The following is a 22,823-nucleotide window of genomic DNA, read 5'->3' as shown; positions in this document are numbered from 1 at the left end:
AGAATTCCCACATTTAGAGCAACGTTTCTGAAGTAGCTTGACAGGTAGAATGTAGCTACTGACTCATCCTTGCTGCCAGCCCTGTGTGATCCTTTCAAATCTGAATCCCCTTGTCATTCACAGTGAAGGTGCCGTGAACCACTTGGTTGAGGTGTGACAGTGGGCCCGGAGTCCAGGCACAGTCCAGGCTGAGTCAGGTCCTTGGCGTCAGGCCCCCCAAGGCTGCAGTCAGGGAGTTGGCCTGGGCTGGATTCTCAGCAGAAGGCTCTCATGGTGGAGGATCCACTTCCAGACTCTGCACATGGTGGGCAGACTTCATGTTCTTGCCGCTCAGGTGTCAAGGCAGCTTGCTCCTTCAGCGCCAGCAGTGGACCGGGAGACCCTCTCGGGGCGGGCGCTGCACTCTCCTGCAGCGCAGCCTGGCACCTTGGCCGGATGCTTCTGTCTTGAAGCAGGCCCCGGTCCCGCTGATAGCACAGGGGAAGGGCCTTATGGAGGTGGGGGCCTTATGGAGGCGGGGGCCTTATGAGGCGGGGGCCTTATGGAGGCGGGGGCCTTATGGAGGCGGGGCTCTGGGGCCACTGTCATGTTGGTCAGGCCCCTGGACACTCAGCTCTGGAGCCTGGTAAATGAGGCATCATCCTGGCCTGGACATGCTGTCTGTGGGGTCAGCACACAGGGGGCACACGGGCTCGGTGCTGTTACAGAGGCGGGAATTGGCGGGCTGCGGGCTGTGAGGTGCAGGAGACCAGGGCTGAAGGCTCACTCAAGTGCTGCTGCATTTAGAGGTGAGGTGATTTTGCCAGGTACCAGCTGTCTGAGGTGTTGGGTCTTCCTGAAAGATTATCACGGTATTTAGACTGCGACTGAAAAGGTTAAAAAAAAAAAGTGTTAATTACGTTGATTAATATAACTTGTTCTGTAGCCAGCAGCAGGTAAACCCAGGTTGCCTTTTGAATTTTGACTTTTTCTTGATATATATCTATAAACACAGAAGAGGGTACCTGTATTAATTCTTAAGAACGGAACACGCTGTGTAACCAGCACCTGTATCCAGTGCCAGCACCCAGAACCTCCTGTCCCCACTTCGAGTCTCTTACCACATCCCAGGGGTGAGCCCTGTCCCGCCTCCTGACAGCGCAGACTGGTTTTCCTCCTGTTGTAAATGGAGTCGTATGGGCTGTTCTCTCACACTGGGCTGCTCTCTCAGCGTCGTGCCGGCGGAGACTCATGCAGGCGTCTCCCCTGGTAACCGCGCGCGCTCCCCAGTGTGTCCTGTCCTGCTGTGTGAGAGGACCGCAGTTCATCCCCTCCTACTGCGGATGGACTTCAGGGTCTTTGACTTTGGGGCTTTGGGAATACTGCTGCTGTTAGCGCTTCCGTACCTGTGAACGTACTTGCCGTTCTCCTGGGCAGCCACGCACGCAGGGGGTGTGTAGTCTCCACCTTCACAGGCACTTGCAGTTTTCTAAAGGGAAACACTGATTTGAGATCTGGGACATTGACTGTGTCTTTCTTTTCGGCCCCTAGGGTTATAGAACTGGCTACCCTTACCGATACCCTGCTCTGAGAGAGAAATCTAAAAAATACAGCGATGTGGAGGTTCCTGCCAGTGTCACAGGTTACTCCTTTGCTAGTGACGGTGATGCGGGCACTGGCTCCCCTCTCAGACACAGTTTTCAGAAGCAGCAGCGAGAGAAGACAAGGTGGCTGAACTCTGGCCGGGGCGACGATGCTTCTGAGGAAGGGCAGAGCGGAAGCAGTCCCAAGGCGAAGACTAAGGTGTGGACGAACATTACGCACGATCACGTCACACCCTTGCTGCAGTCTCTCTCGTCCGGTGTCTGCGTGCCAAGCTGTATTACCAACTGCTTGGTCTGTGCCTACTTACTGTTCATAGTTAGATGACGTAGAGCAAGTCGGCCCGCTGGGGCTTCGGAGGCTCTGGGACTCTCACCCTCTGACCTAGATTTTAGGCAGACCTTCCTCATTAACCTTCTTCAGCCTGAATTCAGATCCACTTTTGCTTCAGCTATAATTCAAGTAATACTGTCTGCTTGAAACTGCTTAAGATACGTGGTGCTTCTGCGGTAATTCCAGCATTACCTATCTGTGCCCAGCAGAAATACCGCATCACTTGCGTGGATTAACCTGAAAGTGGGAGCTGTCATTCAGTTCAAACCGTATTTGAAGAATATTTAATGCTTCACGACACAGATGTAGTTGGAGCGTAGCCTGCTGTTTTAATGTCGTAAGCTCAGCTGTTTGATTTAGTTGCTAACTCGGGCATGTTCTTTAAAGTCCTAGTGTTTTCTTAAGCAGTTTTCCCTCATGTCTCACGGGCGTCTTCTCAGCTGGCCCTCTCGTTCACCTCCTCCCCCGCTTGCTGTCGTCCCAGAGCCTCCGAACGCTCTCAGCCCGCCCCCTTCTGCATGGACTGTTGCATGTGAGTAGACAGCCGTAGTGGAGTCTCTGGCTCCTGCTGGGTGCGGCGTGGCCCAGTCCCGCCCCAGTCGTCGGGAGGCGAGCTCCGTGTCAGGAGGGGCGCTGCCGTGAAGGCTGCTCCGTGGTCCTGGTCCTTAGATGTCTCTGGGCAGCCCTGGCCCTGGACGCTCCACCGGGCCCTGCATCCCAGTAGGCCCAGCCTCATGCGAGGACGCCGGCCGGGATGCACGCATCTCTGTGCGGTTAGTTCCGCAGGAGCAGAGGGGAAACCAACCTAGACGTCCAGAGACCGGACCCCACGCAAGCCCGGCGGGCCGTCCCGCTTCCCTTGTGAGGGGGCTCCTGCTTCATAGTTTATTTACAAGAAGTACGTTCTGTCTCCCCAGGTGGGCCAGGTGTCTCCTGAGGCACAGCTGGTGAGACAGCCTCTGTGCTCCTGAGGAGCGTGTCACGAGGCAGAGACTCTGCGTGCACATGGCCGGGCTCCATGTTGGAGCCAGTCTCCTCTTTCCTGCCTCCTCACTTTCCTTCTCTCTCTCTCTGTCCCTTTTTTTCTATTTTCATTTTATTTGTTTAGTTTCTAATTTAGTTTACTTGTTAAAGGGAGTGGGCCTAAAAATGACTTTCTGCTGACCATATACATACAGAGTGCTGAACTGCTGTGAGGAATTTTTCCTAAGTGTATATGTCACGGCAGCTTTGAGCCTTATTTATTATTTGCTTGAAAAAATATTAACTTGCTTTAGGCATCTTAGTCACTGTGTAAGTTGAAGGGGAGACTCTGTTCAGCTTCTAAACTTGTTTCTTACTGTTCTGGAGTAATACGAGTTCCTTGCAGTGTTCCCAGGTTGGTATATTAACTTATAATAATTGTTCTTAAGTTTTTTACCATGTTCAAGCTTCTGAGTTGATTGTTTTAATGTTTAACTAAGCATTGTGTTTGATAAGAAGCTGGAGTTGATTTTGTCTGAGGAGATAACGGCAGTGAGTACCTTGCAGCCCATGCCCATCCCGTGCTGCCTGCACCGCGGCCCAGCATTGGACAGTTTCACTGCTTTCTTCAGAATCTCTTGGTTTATGGCTATTTTATTGCCTCTTGAAAGGCATAACATCTGCTCTCTGCCACGGGCTTGCTTTAGTGTTCAGTGCCAACTCATGCCTGGGGGTTAGAATTTGATTAAAAATCTCATCTTTGATTGGAGGGCCAAAAAAAGTATGCATGAAAGGCGCAGTGTGCTGGTAATATGCACTGGTATCTAAAACGGTCTTCCAGTGCGGACTCGTGAGCGCCTCGTTTGTGTGGGACATTGTTGTAACACCCAGAGAAGCATTAACTATATAAAGAGTTTGACATCACCAGACTCTTCCACCAGTAGCTACTGCATAAGTCTTCATACAGTAATTTTCTTGGGTTGAAATGGCTATGCAAACAGTGCATTCTGATGCAGAGTTTATTTTGATGCCAACTTTGGTGATGCCCACTATTGCCTCACCGCACAGTCTTCCCTCACCAGGCCAGGTGCATCATACCGCTTCTCATGACCCCGTCATCTCACGCTTCCCTCCGGCTCTGGTGTTGGGGTCTCTGCGAGCAGTGAACCGGTGTGCTCTGAAGGGGCCTCCGCGACTGGTCCGAGGCCATCATGGGGTGTTGCTCTGTCAGCAGCCGCTGTCGTGGCCTGGGTTTCAGCTGGGCTTTTTGACGGGCCTTGCCAGTCGGTCCCAGCGCTGGCTCCCTGCATGACTGGTGTCCAGCCACTGCAGTGATGCTGTGGTGTGGCCAGTGGCTCGTTCTCTGTGAGGGTCAGTGCATGGCCAGGTGTGAGGTGAGCTAGACAGGTTGGATGCTGCGGTGTCGCTTACTATTGTCACGATTCTGACTTCTCAACTGTTCTTGATATTTTAGTGGACTAAAGAGGATGGACACAGAACTTCCACCTCTGCTGTCCCTAACCTGTTTGTTCCATTGAACACTAACCCAAAGGAGGTCCAGGAGATGAGGAACAAGGTGCGTACTGCCCGCTGCCAGCACTCGCTGGAAGCGCGTGTGTGGGAGGAGGTGGCCGGGTGGGGCGGGCTGCGTGGGGCTGTGAGGAGAGCGCCGGCCCTGGGAGGCTGGCTGCAGCTGTCCCATGACTGCCGGGTCCGCCCTTCACTTGCTGTGCTGTGCACAGCAGTGAGCAGTGGGCGCTTCTAGGCCCCGTGCTTGAACGACGCTCGTCCCTCAGCAGGGCAGGGCTGAAGTCAGAGCCTGTCCCTGGCGAGAGAGCCTTTGCCCCTGTCTTGCCAGGCCCATCTGAAGAGTTGTGAATGTTTGGTGTGTTGGAACGTGAGATCCACCAGTGTTCACAGGGTCCCCAGAAGATGGGCGCACAGGGTGTCTCCCCTCAAGTTAGCAAGCACAATGAGAGCCGAGAGCCACGCCTACCGAACTTGTCCGGAAGAAGGAGCAAGTCTGGAGGGTCCGTCCAACCCTCTGAGTCTTGAGTTGCTAATCGGCTGGACCAGCAGCGTTAGGCAGGCAGGGCAGTCGTGCGGGGCCCACCGGGGAGCAGGGCAGCCCAGAAGAGCAGCTCGTACGTGGCCGGGGGTCTGAGCGCACACAGCAGCTTCAGGCGTAGCAAGCGGTCTCTGTACTGTTGGTGTGTCTCTCTCCTTGCCGTCCTCAGATCCGAGAGCAGAACTTGCAGGACATTAAGACAGCTGGACCCCAGTCCCAGGTGTTGTCTGGTGTGGTGATGGACAGGAGCCTTGTCCAGGTGAGCGCTCAGAACGGTTCTGCTGTTAGTGGGTGGTGACTCCGTGACCGCCTACTCCAGATTACTCTTGAGTTGGGAGAGGATGACTGTGAGGTAAGTGTCCTAGGCACTCAGCTCCCTTTGTTTAGAGGCTTTGTGGTGAGAAGTAATCGGCCCCTTTTCCTTGAGTTGCAGCCCGAGCATCAGCATGCCCAGGGCCGTGTCCCCCAAGCCTGCTCTGCGTCGTGCACGCCTGGGTGAGGGCGGTGCAGGCTGCCTGCTTGGGCCCGGGTCTACCTGGCTCCAGCGGGAGCTGTGGGACATGCGGGAGGAGGGTGGGTGTGGTGGATGGTGGTTCTTGTATGTGTTGCTGTCCATGACAGCATGCTGCTTGGGAAAAGTGCAGCAGGTCCCTGTAAATGTGATGCACATTTACACTCATTTCTGTGAAGGACTGCCCTTGTGGCATCCTGAAGATAACTGCGTAAGTAGTTATCTCTGACAGTTAAGTTGCCGCCCGATGCTTTAGACTCGACTTGCCAAGGTAGGGGACCGGTTGCTGTCTGTGGTGGGGGCCAGCCGGTTGGCTCTGTGGCCCGGGCTTGCACGCCGCAGCGCCGCCCCCTGCCCAGGCTGCTGGTGCCGTCTCGCTGCATGCGCTCTGCTGCCCTGCGCTGCGCTCTGGGCGATGTGCTCGGCTGGGCCTGGTGGGCTCTGACCACGCAGTTTACCGTTGCAGGACGCACCCCTCTCTGACTGTACGGAAAGAATCGAAGGGCTCGAGCGCACAGAGCAGACCTTTAGTCCCGCTAAGTCTCTCTCTTTTAGAAAGGTACTCACCGCCCCTCCTCCGCTGCCCGCCGGCACCCCTTGCTTGTTACCCGCCCTGCCCCTCTCCTCTTGCTGCGCTTGCTGTTGCCTTAGGTACCAGGGAGCTTTAAACGAGTCTCTGAGCTGTTCGTGAGACTGCACAGAAGGTTCTGTTCTGCCCATTCTCTTCTTTAATTAAACATTTTACGTGAGGTTATTTCTATACTTTTCAGCATTTTCATGTTGTGCTGAGAAGTGGTTGATCTTGGTGATGTTTCTCAAGATTTGCACGTGACTTTGGTTGGTGCCTGTTACAAGGTGCCAGCTGCAGAAGCCTCGTGGGTCGACCACGCCTCGTGTGGCGGCTCTCCAGAGAGATCTCCTTTCTTGGCTTGCTCAGCTGTGACCCGGATGTGATGAATGTGGCAGTTGAAGCCTGTATGATTGAAACTGTCATTTCAGAGGAGTGGGAGATAAGACAGCCTCTGCCAGCCCTTGTTGATGGAATGTGAAAATGGAAGTGTTAGTCGCTCAGTCGTGTCTGACTCTTTGTGACCCCATGGACCATAACCCACCAGACTCCTTGGTCCATGGAATTCTTCAGGCAGGAATACTGGCATGGGTTGCCATTTTCTTATCCAGGGGATCTTCCAACAAAGGGGTCAAACCTGGGTCTGCCATGTTGCAGGCAGGCCCTTTACCATCTAAGCCGTCAGTATTTTTACCTAAAACCAAACAAAACCAAAAAAACGCTAGATAATTGTTTTGAATGTTGCAGGGGGGAAAAGGACTTAGCAAAATTTGAAATCCCAAATTGTGGTTTCTCTGTGTTTGTGGTACATACAGTCAGTGGGGAATGTATCTTGTATGACCTCCCCAGGTGGAGGGAAACTTCGTGTGCACACTGAAGGCTGCTGGTGTCAAGGACAGACACTGCTGAGTTGTGTGTACCCTGTGTTCAAAGGAAATATTCAGGGCCTTTTTCAATTAATACATCTCTAGTGAGATGCAGATATTTGTCAGTGTTCCAGTTGCTGGAGAAATCAGATTTGTACTAACCTGTGTGCTGATGCGAGTCTTTTGCACGTTTATACATTGATTCCACAGGTCCCATTTTTCCTTGTGCTTAGAATGAATGAATGTCCAGTTACCATTCTTGGAGGAGCTTCTCCCGGCGAGGAAGGACAGCATCTTTTTATCCCCCTCAGCTTGTTTTCATGTTGCTCATCTGGGCCATAAGCTGTTGTGATCTTACTAGTTCACAGTTTTTTCTCTCGGATACATCAAAGTGTGTTGCGTCCGTGAGCCCAGGACGCTTACTGTGGAAACCCAAATCCCCCGCTGGCCTTGTGGGCTCAGGCCAGCTGGCAGTCACTGCTGTGGTGTCTCCCTGGCGTTGTTTTGCGCTTGGTGGCTTGTTTGTGCCTTGGGAAGGCTGTCTGGAGGGTGCACCTGTGAGCCGTGTTGGAGGACGTGCGTGGCCAGCCGCTCGTCCAGCTGGGGTCTGGCTCTTGCTCTGCCCAGTGGTGCTCCCAGACTTGCAGGTGCGCCACAGTCACCTGTGGCTGCTTCGTGAAGTGTTGGCTGCCTGGCTGGGAAGCTGAGAGTCTGTGGGAGGAGGTTCCTGGCTGCTCCGGAGTCCCCGCCTCAGTGGAGGACACGCTCGCCGTGAGTGGACACTGCTCCCGGCCGGCAGGTGCTGGCGTCCCTGTGTGCAGGCGTCTGTTCCTGCTTTTCCTCCACTGCCCTCTCTTGGTGCTTACTTTTGCACTCTGGTCTTCTTCCCACTCAGCGTATTTCATTTTCACGGCAACAGTGTGTTTGACACCCTGGTGAGCAGGGCAGCAGGTCCCAGCCACACCCAACGCTCTGATTCCCAGAGGACCGCTGAGCCCGACCGCAGGCACACTTGACTCCAGTGCTGGGTGGGCCAGCCCTCCCCTCTGGATTTTGTCATGAGTGAGCTGAGTTGTTAGAGGCCAGGGGGTGTGCGTCTGCTGAACGCAGTCTGGCTTGTGCAGCATAAGGCTCCCTGTGCCCCGCTGCGCGCTGGAGACGCAAGGCGCCTGCAGCCCGCCTGGTGCACTCGCTCGGGAACTTGGTGTTGACCATCAAGCATGTGTGTGGCCCAGCACCTGGAGTGTGAACTCAGATCTGAATAGGTTTCACTGATGAAAACCTGTGCTCAGGTCAGGGCACTGGGCCAGGTTTGCACAGCTCTGGAGCTGGAACTGTCACCCGACCCAGACCCCACCGGTCAGGTGCAGAAGTCGTTGCTGGGTGTCTGTTTTGCTTGGAGCTCGTGGTGGTGGCTCCCAGGATGGAAGGGTGAGAACCTCCGGGGGCTGCTGCAGGGAGCGGCGCTTCCACATCCCAGTTCCTCAACCCTGTTGCCCCGCAGCAGGCCTGGGGCCCTCTGCATCCCCTCCCTCTGGAGTAACAGGGTCCCCTGTCTCTGGGTCTGATCAGAGCTTCTGGAAGGCAGCTCAGCCCTCAGCTGAGGAGTTTGGAAGAGGGAGCTTCCTGCCCGTGGAGCAGGACCCAGCCGTGCTGCACGTGGAGGACCAGGTGTCCCGGAGGGAGGGCCTTGCTTGACCACAGGGCGTCCCTGGCTTGCTTCTTGATTCTGTATTCCTTTGCTCATTGTGAACATTAGGTTAAATGAACGGGAGTGCTCCTCCGAGAGCTTGGCTCTCCCTCGTCCCACTGGCAGTGAGCCCAGGATGCAGATGCCAGCCCTCGTTGCTGCAGTTCCGAGGGCGCCAGGGCTCAGCCCGTCTCAGCTGCGGTCGGCCTGCAGGCCCCTCTCAGGGAGAGTAGACAAGAAGGGGCTTGTCTCAGGGCACAGAGTTGACTCAGGCAGACGATGACCCCATCACGGTCTGGGAGGCGAGGCGCCTTCTGGGTGAAAAGCCAGGATGCCCGGGGTCAGGCCTGCTCAGGAGGAGCCCCCCACTCCCGTCTAGGCAGCTCATCTCGAATCTGGAGGCTCTTTGAGCACAGGCTGCGGGCTCCAGCCTTTTCCTTCTCCCCTTCTGGGTCCATGTCGCTGGACAGTGACCCTCAGCCCAGGTGCCCGGGGCAGCAGTTGGCTGGTGAGCTGAGTGTCACGGGCTGGCCTGACTCTGTCCCTTGTGCCCGGCGCTCGCATGCCCTCTGCCTGCAGTGTCTCCCCCAGGGAGAGTGCTGCCAGGCCGGGCCTGACATCTGAACAAGCGCAGCTGCTCCTGTCTTCACTTGTTTTCCAAAGTTATCGTTAAGTCACGGGACGTGTTTGAGTTCTGCCTGCCTTTCTCAGACATGAGCTGCAGAGCATGTGGGGCCAAGCAGGTAGTCTGTGGGGCACAGGTGTGGGTGGGCTTGGCGCCAGGGGTGGCCTGCCTGCCGCCTGCGTCCCTGGGGGCGGCCTGCCCGGTTGGCCTACCCCTTCCGGCCGGGGCCGCCGTGCGCTTCGCTGTGCTCAAGCTTGCTTTCTTCTGTCGTGTGAGTCCTCACAGTTTCCAGGTCCCTCAGACAGGCTCTGGGGCTCTGTGCCGTGCTGTCACCTCTTCGTGTCTGGAAACAAGTTCCAGGCTTTAGTTGCTCAGCAGATGCACGAAGGAGCAGAGCTGTCTGTGCTTTTAGAGCAGACGCTCGTTTCTGAGCATGCCTGCCCGAGTGCTGTGGGGGAGGAAGGTGACGGGCTGGAGAAGCCCTTCTGCATCCCTGTCTGAGGACCTGGCCCTGGGGATCCCTCCACGCTCCAGCTGCGCCTTGGTGCCTTTGCACCTGAAATCTGGAGGTCTTCCCTAGGATCTGCGCTCGGTACCTTCAGTCCATAGCGTCAAAGTCCTGCTTCTTCTCTACGCTGCAGGCTGCTGCCCCACCTGAGCCTCAGGCACCCCTCGGGGTGCTGTGTCCCCTGTCATCTGTCTGTCCGCCGCCACCCCGCCTGGGAGGAGGGAGAGTCCTGGGGGACCCTGCAGACCCTCTGTCCCTTTCTGTCTGCAGGGTGAGCTAGTGACGGCCTCCAAGGCCATCATTGAGAAGGAATACCAGCCGCACGTCATCGTGAGCACCACCGGCCCCAACCCCTTCAACACGCTCACCGACCGAGAGCTGGAGGAGTACCGCAGGGAGGTGGAGCGCAAGCAGAAGGGCCCCGAAGGTGAGTAGCCTCGCGGTCCCAGAGGAGGCGCTGCGGCCTGTGGGCTCCTTGTCCTGAGGGGGCTTCAGGTGCACGTCCTGACCTCCCTGGCTAGTCCCGGAGGACGTCGAGGGTAATCACGGCTCTAATCGGTCTGGTCGGGAGGACCCGGAGTCCTCGCGTGAGAGAGGTCCTGCCTGCGGTCAGACACAGTCGGGTGGGGGGACCCCCGCTGGTCCAAGCACCGCACCAGCGCGAGGCAGGGCCTGAAAGGAGCCCTGCTTGTCAGCGCTGCTCTGAAGCCTCTTGTGGGTGAGAAGGGAGGGAGGGTGTCCGTGGGCCTCTGCGGCCTCAGGAGCCCTGGCAGGCCCTGTCCCGTCCAGGCTCCGGGCAGTGCCCCGTCTCCTAGCTGGATAGCCGTCTGTGTTGAGGGCTCAGGACGCCCAAAGAAGAATGTATCAATTAACCTGGGATAGCTGGTGGGCAAACTGGTTTGAGTATTACTTTTCAGATACGTTCCGCCCTTGATGTATGTAGGCCTTCACTGTTAACAGCTCCCCGAGGAGGGGCCTTCTCTGAACTGTCTGGTCTCATTCATACTCCAGCCGTTGTTGAGCAGTTATGTTGTGGCAGGCCCTGTGAGTGCTGTGCGTGCCTGTGTTTCAGGGTTACTGTTAGCTCACAGTAACCCTGAGAGCTGGGCCCTTTCTCGCCGGATAGAGCAGAGAAGCCTGTTCCCCAGAGCAAGGCCGGGTGCGGCAGAGGCCCACCTGGGTCTGACCCGCACCCCTGGACCCAGTCTCCCCACCTTCACCTCAGCCGCCGTCAGGGCTCAGGGTTTTCTCTCAGCCCCGAGGGCTCCCTGGCCAGGCGTGGTCACAGGCCCAGGGCCTCGCGTAGCCCCTTCCCCCACCCTGCAGAGGGGGCCCAGGCTGCGGCTGTCTTCCTGTTGGCAGCTCACAGGCTGGGAGGACATGGCTTTGTAAAGCATGTTGGGACTACTTTGCAGCAGAGGAAAGTAAATGGCTCTGAGAGCCAGAGCCTCCTGGAGCAGCTTGTTTCACACTTCAGGTTTTTAAAAGCAGACTCAGACATTGTGACGGCCGGGAGAGAAACTGGCCTTCCACTGTGTCTGGCGCAAAGGCTCGGGGGTCTGAACCGCTCTCCCGGAGTGCCCTGGGTCGCTCGGTCGCCATGCAGACCCCGGGGCAGGACGCCCCCTCCAGGAGGCTCGTGCCGCTCTTCCCGGCCTTAGTGTGCACACTGCCCCCTCCTGGAGGGGAGGCCCCGCGGTGACCCTCCAGGCTCGATGGGGACCGTCCCGGGAGCCGTTTCAGCTTCAGACACGTTCTCTGATTTCCCCCAACTGAATCTTCCTTCTCAGTCTTGTTCTAGGTCAGCCACATGCTGCATCTGTGGCTGCTGTGGGAGCTCGGGTTGTGGAAAGGGCTGCTGTTGGACTGCCTTTCAGTGTGTTAGATCCTCAGTGCCTGTCACTTTCTGTTCTGTGTGTGTTCAGGTTAAGACTGTGCACGTAGATGCCGGGGAGCCGTCTCTTTGGGTCACAGCGCTGATTCCGACTGCCCCGGGGGCAGTGCAGGCGGCCCTGCGGGGAGTTCTGTGTGAGCCACAGCCCTGGTCACTGACTTAGAGGAAGAGCGTGTGTGTGGGCCTGAGCTCCTGGTCCTGTAGCCTAATCCCAGCTCCTGTGCACAGAGTCACGTGTCTGCCCTCTGGCCTCTCCCAGTGTCTGGGAAACCCGGATTTTTTTTTTTTTTGAGTTTAACTGCAAGACAGAGTTTCCTCCGCACGTGCAGGTTCCGTTAGGGGCTGTTAGAGGGAGGGAGTGGGTGGCTGTGTGTGGCGATGGCTGTGAGCATGCTGTGTGCTCAGACTGTCTGCGTGGGCGTGGCAGCCAGGGCCCTGCCAGCAGACCCCTGCCCTGCACTGCTGCCAGCTCTTGGCATGGTGGGAGGCGGCGGTGTCTGCTGCAGGTGAGACTCAGGCTGTGTGTCAGGCTGTGTCTTCCCCGCACTTCAGGTGCAGGGAAGAAAGCCTGTGGCCTCTTTCCCTGGTGAAAGGTATTTGTGTCCTCAGGCAAGAGATGTGCCCGCCGGCCTCTGTGTGGACACCTGGCTTCAGGAAGGGAGCTGTAGGCTTAGGTGGCGTAGGGAGGTGAATTTTTTCAACCGACGGCACTTAACTGGCCCTAAACTATTAATGTAAAACGTGACAATGAGATGGGAGATTCTAGGAACTACGGTAACAGTGGTATACACTTTTCCCTAAATGAGAGGTGGACTTGGAATTTTCTGGATCCTAGTTCCTATGATTTTTTTTCTCTGGTTCTTAGAGCCTTTTACTTCAGGAAAAAAATATGCTTTACAGGTGCCAAGTTTACTCCTTTTTAATGTCTATTTTGTGTGTTTCTTATCTGTTTCATTTATTTAATATCTATTCTATCTCACTGTGCCCGTCTTAGTGGGGCTTCTCTCGTGGCTCAGAGTCTGCCTGCAGTGTGGGAGACTTGGGCTTGATCCCTGGGTTGGAAGATCCCCTTGAGAAAGGGCCTGGCAACCCACTCCAGTATTCTTGCCTGGAGAATTCCATGGACAGAGCCTGGCAAGCTACCGTGGCGTGCGAGGTCTAGCCCCTGACCAGGGATCAAACCTGGGCCCCCTGCAGCGAGAGTGTGAAGTCTTAGCCACGGGACCTCCCGGGCCGTCCCTACAACTGCCAGGTTTAAAGTATGGGTAGAAAATGCTCTAAATAAAAGATTAAAACCAAGATTGTGCTCATAGAGTGTCCCTTGAAGTGGCAGGTAGGCCGTGGGTGCTTGGGACCCTGGGCTTTTCTCAGCAGTGCGATGCAGAGGATGTGGGGAGGGGCTCCTCATTAGGGGACCGGCCAGGGGTCCCTAGTCAGCACAGCACAGAGGCAGCTCTGGCGATCCCGAGATGCAGGTCCACACCCCAGTCCTCGAGGGCTTCCTTCATCCTCTTTCAGACAGCGACTGGGAAAAGCTGAGGACGGTGGCTGCAAGCTCTTCTCTTCTGCGCTCTGGCCTGTGCCCTCCTGGAGGCAGCCCCATGGGCAGGGCAGGCTGGCCTGGCTGCCTTGGTGGAGGGTGGTGGGGAGGCCCTGGGGCTCCCAGCTCTTCACACGCTCTCCCCGCGGTGTGTGCATCTGCAGAGGATCTGGACCAGACGAGAGAAGAGAAAGAGAAGAGCCCTCCGGAGCCACACACGCCCCCCAGCACCCCTGTCAAGCGGGAGGAAGGTGAGCGCTGGCTGGGGGTGGGCCTGAGGCCGCCCCTCGGGGGAGGGTGCACGGTTGCCCGGGGCAGCCTCACTGGGAGGAGCCAGGCGTCCCGACTGGGGGAGAAGAGCAGCCCAGTGTGGCAGGGGCGGAGCTGGCACTGGTGGCCAGCGTGCGTTTGCATGGGGCCAGTGCGTCGCTGGCTCTGCGCGCCCACGCCTCTGTGCTGTGTCGGCTCTGCGCTGAGAACTGCAGGCGGCACAGACCCGTAAGTGTGGTGCGCATGGTCGGGGACAGAGCCTGCCTGCGTCCGAGACGTCAGTGCTGCCCCTGCTTGCACATTTCCTCCACCGTCCTGTGCTTGGGTTGCCCCGGCAGCGTCCTCTGTCATGTCCAGGCCCCAGGATCACACTCTCTGGCGTATGTAGAGTCTGTGGAGAGTGCCGGACCCCGGTGGTCTCCCAGACCGCCTGCCTGTGTCTGGGACCCGTGGCCTCCGTGTCTGTCCTCAGTCGTGTGCGTGGTGCTTCCCCTGCCTGTTGGGGGCCTTGGCTCCCCCCCCGGCCCGCCCTCTGTCTGTAACCCAGTGGCTGAGACTGATGCGTAGCCTCTCTACCTGTGCTTTCTCTCCTGTGGCTGCGTGACAAGCAGGAGGTGGATGTGCTAAAGAGTACCTGTTACCATAGTAAGTACCGCCTGGCCCTCTGCTGTTGATCGGAATTCCCTGTGCTTTGCCTCATTCTGCTTCTTTGTTGCTTGTTAAGTTTTGTTTTCTGTTGATTCAAAATAAAAAGAGCCTCCCACCCCACCCCCTCTTACTCCCTGTCCTTGCACTGTGGGTAGTGACCTTCCTGGAAGGGGCTGGGTCACCTGAGCTGCGTGGTGGGCAGCCTCTCCTGCAGTCTGGGCCTCAGAAGTCCCAGGGGACCACATTGCCCTATTCCCCTTCTAGCCGGGTGCTGCTCAGTGGAGAGCTCTGCTCTGTCAGACCGGACTCGAGTCTGGACTAGACTAGACAGGCTGGGATTTTGCATGGGGGCTGCATGTATTTTGGTCTTCGCTTAAGCTGGGTGCTTAAGCTTAAATCTGAGGTGGGTGGGAGAGTGACATTCACTGCTGTTTGTTTAATACGACATTTGGTCCAACGGTAAAAGTTCCCCTGAGCACCCACAGGCAGCCTCTGCATGCTTCGAAGAGTGAATCCTCAGTGCCTCTTGCACAGCTGAGCCAAGGCGTTTCGCTCTCCTAAGACCCGGGGTGAGGGGCTGGCGGAGGGGAGGGGCTCCCCAGCCTCCGGGAGCCGCCCTTGCCCCGACTCCTCCTGCTCCTCTGCTTCCTATCGCCTCCTGAGGTTTGGCTAGATTTCCAGTGTTGCCTAGCCTCCCAGTGGCTTGTAACTTTGTAGACTATGTTTAAAACATCCAGAAATTGGTTTCCCCTGGGGCCAGTGTAGAAAGCAGGCCTCAGACTGTTCCTTTGAAACCAGAGCCATGTGGCTTACGTTTATGTTTCCATGTTGGGGGGCTTCCCTGGCGGCTCAGTTGGTAAAGAGTCTGCCTGCGGTGTGGGAGACCCGGGTTTGATCTTTGGGTCAGGAAGACCCCTGCAGGAGGAAATGGCAGCCCACTCCAGGACTCTTGCCTGGAGAATCCCGCCGACGGAGGAGCCTGGTGGGCTACAGCCCATGGGGTCGCAAAGAGACGGACACGGCTGAGCGACGGACACTTTCACTTTTCCATGTTCAGCTGCTTAAAATGGCTTGAATTTTTTGCCTGTCCTTTACCTTAGAGTTCATCTCTCTTTTTTTCCCTTTTCTCCTTTTTTTTTCGGAGTTCATCTCTGTCTGAATTCTCTAGCCTACAGTGGCCTTTGGTGGTGATGTTGATGCCAGTCTGGGAGTTCACTCGGGGCTCTCCATGCACGGCCGTGGGCTCGTGTTCTCCTTGGCGGGAGACCAGGTGTCGTGGATACAAATTGAGGCGTCAGTTCAGGACCACTGATGCCCGCCCTCTAGTGGTTCAAGTGTTTAAGGCAGAACATTGCAGTCCTAAGAGTGCTTCCGGGCCTTTCATCACTCTGTCCCCGCCTGGGGACTGAGTCCCGGAACCGAGCCTGGTGTCAGCCCGCTGTCCATGAGAAGAAGCTAAAATCCACCCTGAGGCCGAGCCCATGCCTCACTGTGAGCTGCACCCGGCCTTGGGGTAGAGTAGACTCGGCGAGAGCTCCTTGCTCTGCTCTAGAGTCCCTTCCAGGGCAGCGTCTGTGCAGGGCCCTTGGGAGGCCGGGAGACCCGGGCGGTTGCTCTGTAACCCTGTCTCTCCCGCCCCACCCACCAGACCTGCCGCGGGAGCCACCGTCCGGAGACGACAGTGATGCCGCCACCTTCAAGCCGACTCTGCCCGACCTGTCCCCTGATGAGCCTTCAGAAGTGCTCGGCTTCCCGACGTTGGAGAAGGAGGAGGAGGAGGAGGAGGGGCTGGCTGAAGCCAGGGCCCCTCCAAGCCCCGCTGGGTCCCCCTCCAGGTCCCCCCCGGTGGCCAGCCCCGAGCCAGCCCCAGCCCAGGGGGCTGAGGAGGCTGCCTCCCCAGCAGCCGAGGACCCTGGCAGTGATGGGTCTCCGGGCAAGTCCCCATCCAAAAAGAAGAAGAAATTCCGCACCCCTTCCTTCCTGAAGAAGAGCAAGAAGAGGAGCGACTCCTGAAGGCCCTCCCTGCACACCAAGGCGCCGCCAGACTGTCCCCGACCACGCCGCGTGCCCCGGCGCCCTGTGTAGTGGGCGCAGAGGCCCATCCCTTGTGTAGCTAGCGCCTCCCTCGGTGTGACCAACCCCCACGTAGACCGGTGCTAACCTCGTGTGCGTGCAGCGGCCTGGCCCGCAGCCTCGGGTTCTGGGGGAGACGTGGCCTCCATGTCCACCTCCGAGCCAGCCCTGACCTACAGGGGTCAGCACCTCGGCCCCTCTTGTACTCCTCAAGGACACTGTCCCCCGGGAGCCGAGTCAGGGTCCCAACTGGACAGGGGCAGACCTGGCCGCTCTGGCCTTGACCACTCCTGCTCTCCTCTCGGGAAGTAACCCGCGCCCCATCTCTGCTAGGCTCCCCTTCACCCCCAGGTCTCAGGTGACTGAATCAGACCTGTGGCTTCCTGCTGGTGTTGCCTGCTCCGTGATCCCTGTTCAGATGCACAGCCTCGGTCCTGTGAAAGCGCCCCGACAGCCCAGGCCCCCAGGATGGCCTTGGAGAGGGTCAGGGCTGAGCTGGCGCCCCAGTAGCTCATGGCGCAGCTGGTGCTGGTCCCCGGTCCCCTCGGCCAGAACCAGACCTGGGGCTGCACTCACCCCCTGGGGCCTCCTGACCTGTCAGGGACGGCGCCTCCGAGGGGTGGTCCTGTGGACCTCCTCAGCGGACCTGCAGCTCCCACAGCCCCGACGGCATGCACGGGCAGCACTCTGCTTCCGCTCTCTGTCCTGGGGAGGGCCTGGCACTGAGGCGGGTCTGCACCTGAGCTCAGCTTGGCCTGGGACGCTCCTTCCCTTGGTTAGAGGGCAGCTCAGGGTGAGGGTCAGCCCCAGAGGTCCACTGACGTCCTGCGGTCACCACAAGGCCCCTCCTGCCCTCTAGTGCCACATCCGTAGAGCAGAGTGGGGGGCTGCTTGTCTGGAACTTGGGGTGGCCGGGGTCTCGACGGTCGGCCGTCCCAGGAGCTCCAGTGCCAGCCTGTCCCAATAGGCCCCTGGGGTGGAGGGGACCCAAGGCCGGCTGCATGGCGCTGACCTCTGCTTCGAGCTTCCTGGCGAGCTGCTCTCTGTGTTGTCTTGTCCTGGTGGTGGTCGAGCTCCCCAGCCTTACCCTGCACTCAGTTAACCACAGGCTCCTCCTGCCCTCCCTTCCTCTCACCCCACATATGCAATGACTTTAATTTCATTTTTGTAGTTTATTTTAACTCTTTGTATCTCAACATGAAGTTTGGTTGCATATACAGACACAGGCTTGGGAGGACAGGTCCTATGGCCTTTCTTCATTGTAACATGTTTTACTCACAAATAAAATTCTTTACGCAGTTTCCTTGTCTAACCTTGGGAAGCAGTCTCGCATCTTAATTCCTTTTGTTTGCTCCTTTAAAATAGGACTTCAGAAGTTTAATGTTCCAAAGATTACAAAGTGAGCGCTTATCTCTTGATCAGCAGAGTTTGTCACTTTGGACCATGGGGGATACTCTGTCTGAAAAGCACCCTGCCCCAGGGGTCTGCCTGTTCTTCCGCAGAGGGCAGCGTTGGGGGCTTCCGGCCAGGGCCCTGGGCAAGGGGAGGGACGTCAGGCGGCCTCCCCCCCAACCCCAGGGTAGAAGGGAAACGGCTGGGCGGAGCTTGGCACCCTGTGGTCGGTGCAGCTGGAACAGCTGTCACTCCAGCTGCTGCCCCTGGTTCCTGGGGGCCTCCAGGGTGTGGGGGGACGGGGTGTGCGCTGCAGGAAGGCACTTGGTGTGTAACAGCTGCTTTGTCATGCTGAGGCCCTGTGTCGCTGAGAACTGAAGACAAAGTCTGGAAGGCTTGAGTCTGATCCTGACAGGCAGGTCCATGCCTGAGTATCTTGCATCCTGGAGCTGCAAGTCCCAGGCCCCGGGGGCGGGGGGCAGGGGGCCGGAGGGGGTCAGGCGGGCAGTGGGGAGCTGGCCTGGCCCAGGACCCCCTTACCCGCGCAGTCCCCCGCCCTCACATCACCGCAGGCGGGCGGCCCAGCTACTCGGCCTTGAGTGTCCGCGCCGCCGGGCTCAGGGTCCGCAGGATGGAGAAGGGGAGCAGGAAGAGCGCCGCGCACACGGTGTAGCAGACGCGGGCGCCGGCCAGCCAGTACGCTGTGGAGACAACGGGGGAGGTGACGGTGCCCCGGGCCCACCTGCCCCCTGCAGCTCGGCCAGCCACAACCCCAGCCCGAGGCTGGCCGGGCCTCCAGCATGCCCCGAGGGCCGTACCGCAGCCTCACCTGAGGCGGCCACCACGGGCCCCACGGCCCTGGCCAGGGCGCCCAGGCTCCGCAGCGTGCCCATGACCGTGCCCTTCTGCCGGGGCGAGCCTGTGGGCGAGAGGGGACAGCCGTCAGGGGCCCTCAGACCGCCTCCCAGGGGCTGGCCTCGCGCCAGGGCAGGGCCTCTCACCGTAGCCGGCGACCACGGAGGACAGGCAGGGGACCACGATGGCTGCGGCTGGGGAGACACCGGGGAAGACACCGGTCAGCCCGGAGGAGAGGCCGACGGAGGTGGGAGGGGGGCCCGGCCCGGCCCGGCCCGCCCCCCGCAGGCCCCGCCCTCGCCACTCACAGGCCCCGCCCCCGCCCGGCCCTCACACCTGGAGGCCCCGCCCTCAGCCGCCGGCTCCGCTCCTGCCCGCAGGCCCACTCACCCCAGGAGTAGAGGAGCAGCCCCAGGCCCAGGATGGGCAGCGTGTGTCCCCAGCCGACGAAGAGGGAGGCGGGGATGAGCAGCAGGATGGCCTGTGGGCGGCACAGCCGGTCTGAGAGCCCCCACTGCCTCCGCAGAGCGCGGGCACCGCCTGCCCCCAGCCCCGGGGAACTCCATACCCGCTTCACAGCCGCGATCTCCCTGCCAGGGCGGATCCGCCGGGCATAGGCTCCCTGGATGGTGGCCATGGTGAGACCGATGAAGAAAAACATCTTCCCCTGTTCTACCCTGCGAGGGGCGAGCTGTCAGCACCCCTGCCCTGCCGGTGCTGCCCTCACATGGCCAGGCAGCCTGGGTGACCTCGGTCCCTGTCCTCGGGGCGCCGCGCAGTCCGCCCCAGGACCCTGGACTGGGCCCGGGGGACGCGTGTGCCGAGGTGGGGATCCGCCGGGGTTCGAGGCGTCCCACCTGCTGAACTGGAAGCGCTGGTGCACCAGGAAGCTGAGCGTGAACTCCAGGCCCGAGAACAGGAACAGGTAGAGGAAGTAGACCAGGCCCAGGCCGCGCAGGCTGCCAAGCCCTGGGGGGCAGCGAGGAGGGGCTGTGGCCCTGACCCGCATGCAGCCCCCAAGGTGGCCTGAGGGACCCCCAGCCCCACCCGCCAGTGCCTGCTCCTTACTGACTCCAGTGGGCGGGTCTGGGCCCCGTGCCACAGCTGAGAAGCGGAGCAGGGCCAGAGGGCTGAGCAGGTCCACGGCCGCCCGGAACCCCAGGGTGACGGAGGGCGCCTGCGGGGGTCAGCACTGAGGGTCCACTAGGGGGCCTGGGGGTGGGCTTGACGAACCCGCTCGGCCCCTGCATCTTGCAGAGCCCCAGCGAGGCCGGGGGGTCTGGGAACCATGGGGTCCCAGGAGGCGCTGCGCTCTCAAGAGCATCTGGACACCAGAAGGGGGTAGCCCGGCCTTCCCAGCACCTGGAGCTGGGACACTTGATGGGCGTCCCCACCTGCCCCAGCCTGGGCGCTGTCTGGCTCCCACCTTACCCGCTTCTGTGGGGGCAGCGTCTCTGGCAAGAAGCACCAGATGAACAGCAAGTCAGAGATGGCAAAGAGCAGGGCCAGCCAAGGCACCGTCTCCGAGGGCAGGAAGGCTCCCAGGGTGGGGCCCAGAGTGAAACCCAGAGAAAAGGCCACCCCGATGACTGCCTGGGGAAAAGAGGGTGCTTGAGCGAGCAGGGAGACCCAAGCCCCAGAGACCCCCACCCCAAAGCCCCAGGGCCACTCACCATGCCCTTGCTGCGGGCAGATGGTGAGCCCAGGTCGGCAACGATGGCGGTGCAGAGGCTAACGTTCCCCTTGCTGATGCCGCCTATCACCCTGGAGGCCAGGAAGGCCGCAAAGCTCTTCGAGGCGGCCCACGCGGCGTAGGAGGTGGCCACACCTGCCTGCCCCAGGGCAGGGGCCAAGGGCAGGGGCCGTCACTTGGGGCCAGGAGGGGCCCACAGTGGGGCTGGCAGGCTGGAGCAGTACTCCTGGGGCCCTGCCCTGTTCTGGAGCCGCCAAAGGCCACTTCTATGCCCAGTGACCCCTTGGTAGGAGCAGCTCTGCCACACCCTGGCTTAGCTCCAGAAGCCCTGCTCCCCCCAAACACCTCCCCCAGGGAGCACTGAGGGCCACTGAGGGGCCACGGAGAGCCCACAGCTGCCTCCCAGAGGGCTGCCAGGCGGACACCCGTACCAGGGACAGCAGCATCCCCGGGCGCCTCCCCAGGCAGTCAGACACGGCCCCTGTGAGTGGTGCTGAGAGGAACTGCAGGAGCGAGAAAACGGAGCCGATCAGACCTGGAAGAGACAGAGCTCACGGTCACCACTCGGCCCGGGGAGCCCCAAGGGAAGTGGACGCTCCACGGGGAGAGGGGGCGGACCATGCTCCAGAGCGAGAAGGTGAGAACCAAGGCGTGGGGAGGCCTCAGCCCAGCTCGGGACCGCACCTCCGAACAGGACGCTGTTGTATCTCTTCTCCGCTGGCATCCCTATGGCTGCTGCAAACCAGTCCACCCCGCGCTGCCAGGAGCCGTAGAGCGGGTCCTGGGGGACAAGAAGGCGTGGCAGACTGGGGCGCCTCTAAGGGGCTGGGAGCCAGGAGCAGCCATGGCGGGGCGCAGGGGCAGTGGGGCTGGAGGGGAGGGGCTCACGTGGGCACGGCCGTGGCTCTCCAGCAGCCCAGGCAGCAGGGGCAGCAGCAGGGTGAAGGCCAGGAGGTCCAGCAGGAGGCCGAGGAAGACCACAGCGACCACGCGGGTTTCTGGTGCCGGCTGCTGGCGGATGGGCGGGCGCGGCGTGCAGCTCCCGCCGGCTCCACAGCCCATGATGGGAGCGGCTCCGAGCAGGCCCGGCCGAGCGTGTCACGGGTCTGCACAAGAGCACGGTGCACGAAGGCACGTCCCGTTACCCGGCCCCGACGCCCACCCACCTTCGCCCGCGAAGTGTCCCCAACCCTCACTGCCAGAGCACCCCTGAAGGATCTGTCTGCCCCGTTACCGGCTGTCGCTCTGTGCGCCCTGCCCCCGACCCTGGGCAGCAGGAAACGCAAGCTGTGGGGGAGTTACGCAAAGAAACGGCCAGCCTGGGAGGCCGACCAGGCGGGGGCCGGGCGGGGCATCGTGGCCCCGGCACCTCCCGGCCCCCGCACCCACGGTCCCGGGCGGAGCGGTCGGGGAAACCCAGGCCCAGGCGGGAGCAAGGGGCAGCTTGGCGAGCCGGAGAAAGACCCCCGCCAGCCCCGCCCGGCCCCGCCCCTGCCGCGCGCAGTACAGACCAGGGGATGGATGGACTGACGGATGGACAGACGGACGGACGGACAGACGCACGCGCAGAGGACCGCCGGCAGGGGCGGGTGCGCAGACCCCGCCCCGCCCACCCGGAAGCCAGCGTGGGTCCCCGCTCGGAAGTGGGCGTGGTTTCATAATCCGGAAGTGGGCGGGCCGCCGCGACCCCTCTTCCGGGCACTGGGCCGGGCCTCACCAGCTCGGTTCCGGGCCGGCTTCCTGGCAGGAACGGGTCCGATCGGGGGCGCCTGACAGGTGCAGCCCCATTTGCCCCCAGATTCTGCGCCCGAGGGACGACCCGCCCGCTGAGGACCCTAGGCTTTGGGTGCCCCGTCCGGAGGGCGGGGTCCATCCTGGCCGGACGCTCCTCGCGCCGTCCGCCCCGGCCAGAGGCCTGCGTCCGAAATACAGCCGCGGAGTCGGCGCGGGGACGCGGGCTCGCCCGCACTCGGGCCGCAGCGGGGACGGTGGGGCGTGGAGGCGGGACTGTCCGGCGTCCCGCCTGCCCGGGGTCACCGGGGAGGGGCAGCTGCCCGCATGGCGCCTGGGGGCCTGGCTTGGGCTCCCCTAGCAGCCGGAGGGCCTGCCTGCACCTCCCGCTTCCCGTCCGACTCTTGAAATGCAGGCGTCTGTGGTCGAGCCGACCAGGACAGGCCACCCCCTCCTGACTGCTCGACACTAATGCACTCCTCTGTAGACGACACGAACTTCAAATAAGCTTCACGGCGGTCCCTTTTCCCGTCGTACAGCTGTTTCCCTTGAGTACCAGTCCGCTCTCCCCGAAGAGCAGGCACGGCTCAGGCGTGACGGCGGAGCTGAGATGGCTGGGGGCTCTCAGAGCAGCCCTGTCTGGCGCCTGGCCAGACGGTGACAGCTGCCATCACCACCACCTTCTTCCCAGACCCTCTATAGGCCCCCTCGTCCTGGAGGAGCCAGGGCTGAGACGGACATGCTGCCTAGTACTAACCTTTTCCAGGACAAGGCCTGCAACGGGGTGCAGGAGCCTGGGCCGGGCCAAGGTGGCGATGCACGGTGACATGGGGCCCGGAGCTGGGGCCGATTCCCCTTCCAACAGAACTTGGCAGCAATACCTCGGCGCCCAGCGCCGGGTGAAATAGCAGCGGCTGCCCTACAAGTTTACATGAGGTGGAACCTTGAGGCTGCACAGCAGGCCGGGCTACCCAGCAAGGAGAAGCCCACCCTATTTGTGGCTCGGACACCCAC

General features: G+C 60.3%; 2 protein-coding genes across 29 annotated transcripts in view; one reads left to right on the top strand and one right to left on the bottom strand.

The window, feature by feature from the left end:
- ADD1 (adducin 1) overlaps positions 1–17,450 on the top strand; it is a 91,043-nt gene extending 73,593 nt beyond the window's left edge. For 4 of the 27 annotated variants that reach the window (XM_069594856.1, XM_069594858.1, XM_069594860.1 and 1 more), the window contains exons 10-15: positions 1,531–1,782; positions 4,352–4,453; positions 5,115–5,204; positions 9,984–10,140; positions 13,312–13,398; positions 15,714–17,450. In XM_069594856.1, coding sequence (XP_069450957.1) covers positions 1,531–1,782; positions 4,352–4,453; positions 5,115–5,204; positions 9,984–10,140; positions 13,312–13,398; positions 15,714–16,078 — 1,053 coding nt within the window. In that variant the 3' untranslated portion in view covers positions 16,079–17,450. Of the gene's footprint in view, positions 1–1,530; positions 1,876–4,351; positions 4,454–5,114; positions 5,205–5,922; positions 6,016–9,983; positions 10,141–13,125; positions 13,399–14,028; positions 14,064–15,713 lie in introns of those variants that run through there. The other 23 variants (XM_069594852.1, XM_069594853.1, XM_069594854.1 and 20 more) reach the window with 16 other exon arrangements.
- MFSD10 (major facilitator superfamily domain containing 10) lies at positions 17,296–21,742 on the bottom strand. 2 transcript variants are annotated; one of them, XM_069594884.1, is made up of 13 exons: positions 21,590–21,742; positions 20,967–21,184; positions 20,763–20,859; positions 20,510–20,613; positions 20,059–20,217; positions 19,817–19,978; positions 19,454–19,562; positions 19,243–19,354; positions 18,954–19,062; positions 18,776–18,866; positions 18,532–18,579; positions 18,360–18,449; positions 17,296–18,231 (listed from the first exon to the last, which is right to left on the bottom strand). In XM_069594884.1, exons 2-13 carry the CDS (start codon positions 21,138–21,140, stop codon positions 18,116–18,118), a joined length of 1,371 nt encoding a protein of 456 aa, XP_069450985.1. In that variant the 5' UTR covers positions 21,141–21,184; positions 21,590–21,742; the 3' UTR covers positions 17,296–18,115. The 2 variants fall into 2 exon arrangements, with proteins under 2 accessions (XP_069450985.1, XP_069450986.1); XM_069594885.1 differs by having other exon boundaries at positions 21,313–21,601.
- Between the last annotated feature and the right edge of the window lie 1,081 nt (positions 21,743–22,823).

Source organism: Ovis canadensis, chromosome 6 (genome assembly GCF_042477335.2).
Source record: "Ovis canadensis isolate MfBH-ARS-UI-01 breed Bighorn chromosome 6, ARS-UI_OviCan_v2, whole genome shotgun sequence".
NCBI lineage: Eukaryota > Metazoa > Chordata > Mammalia > Artiodactyla > Bovidae > Ovis > Ovis canadensis.
The sequence above is the reverse complement of the archived record's forward strand: the minus strand, read 5'-3'. Positions and strand labels throughout refer to the sequence as shown.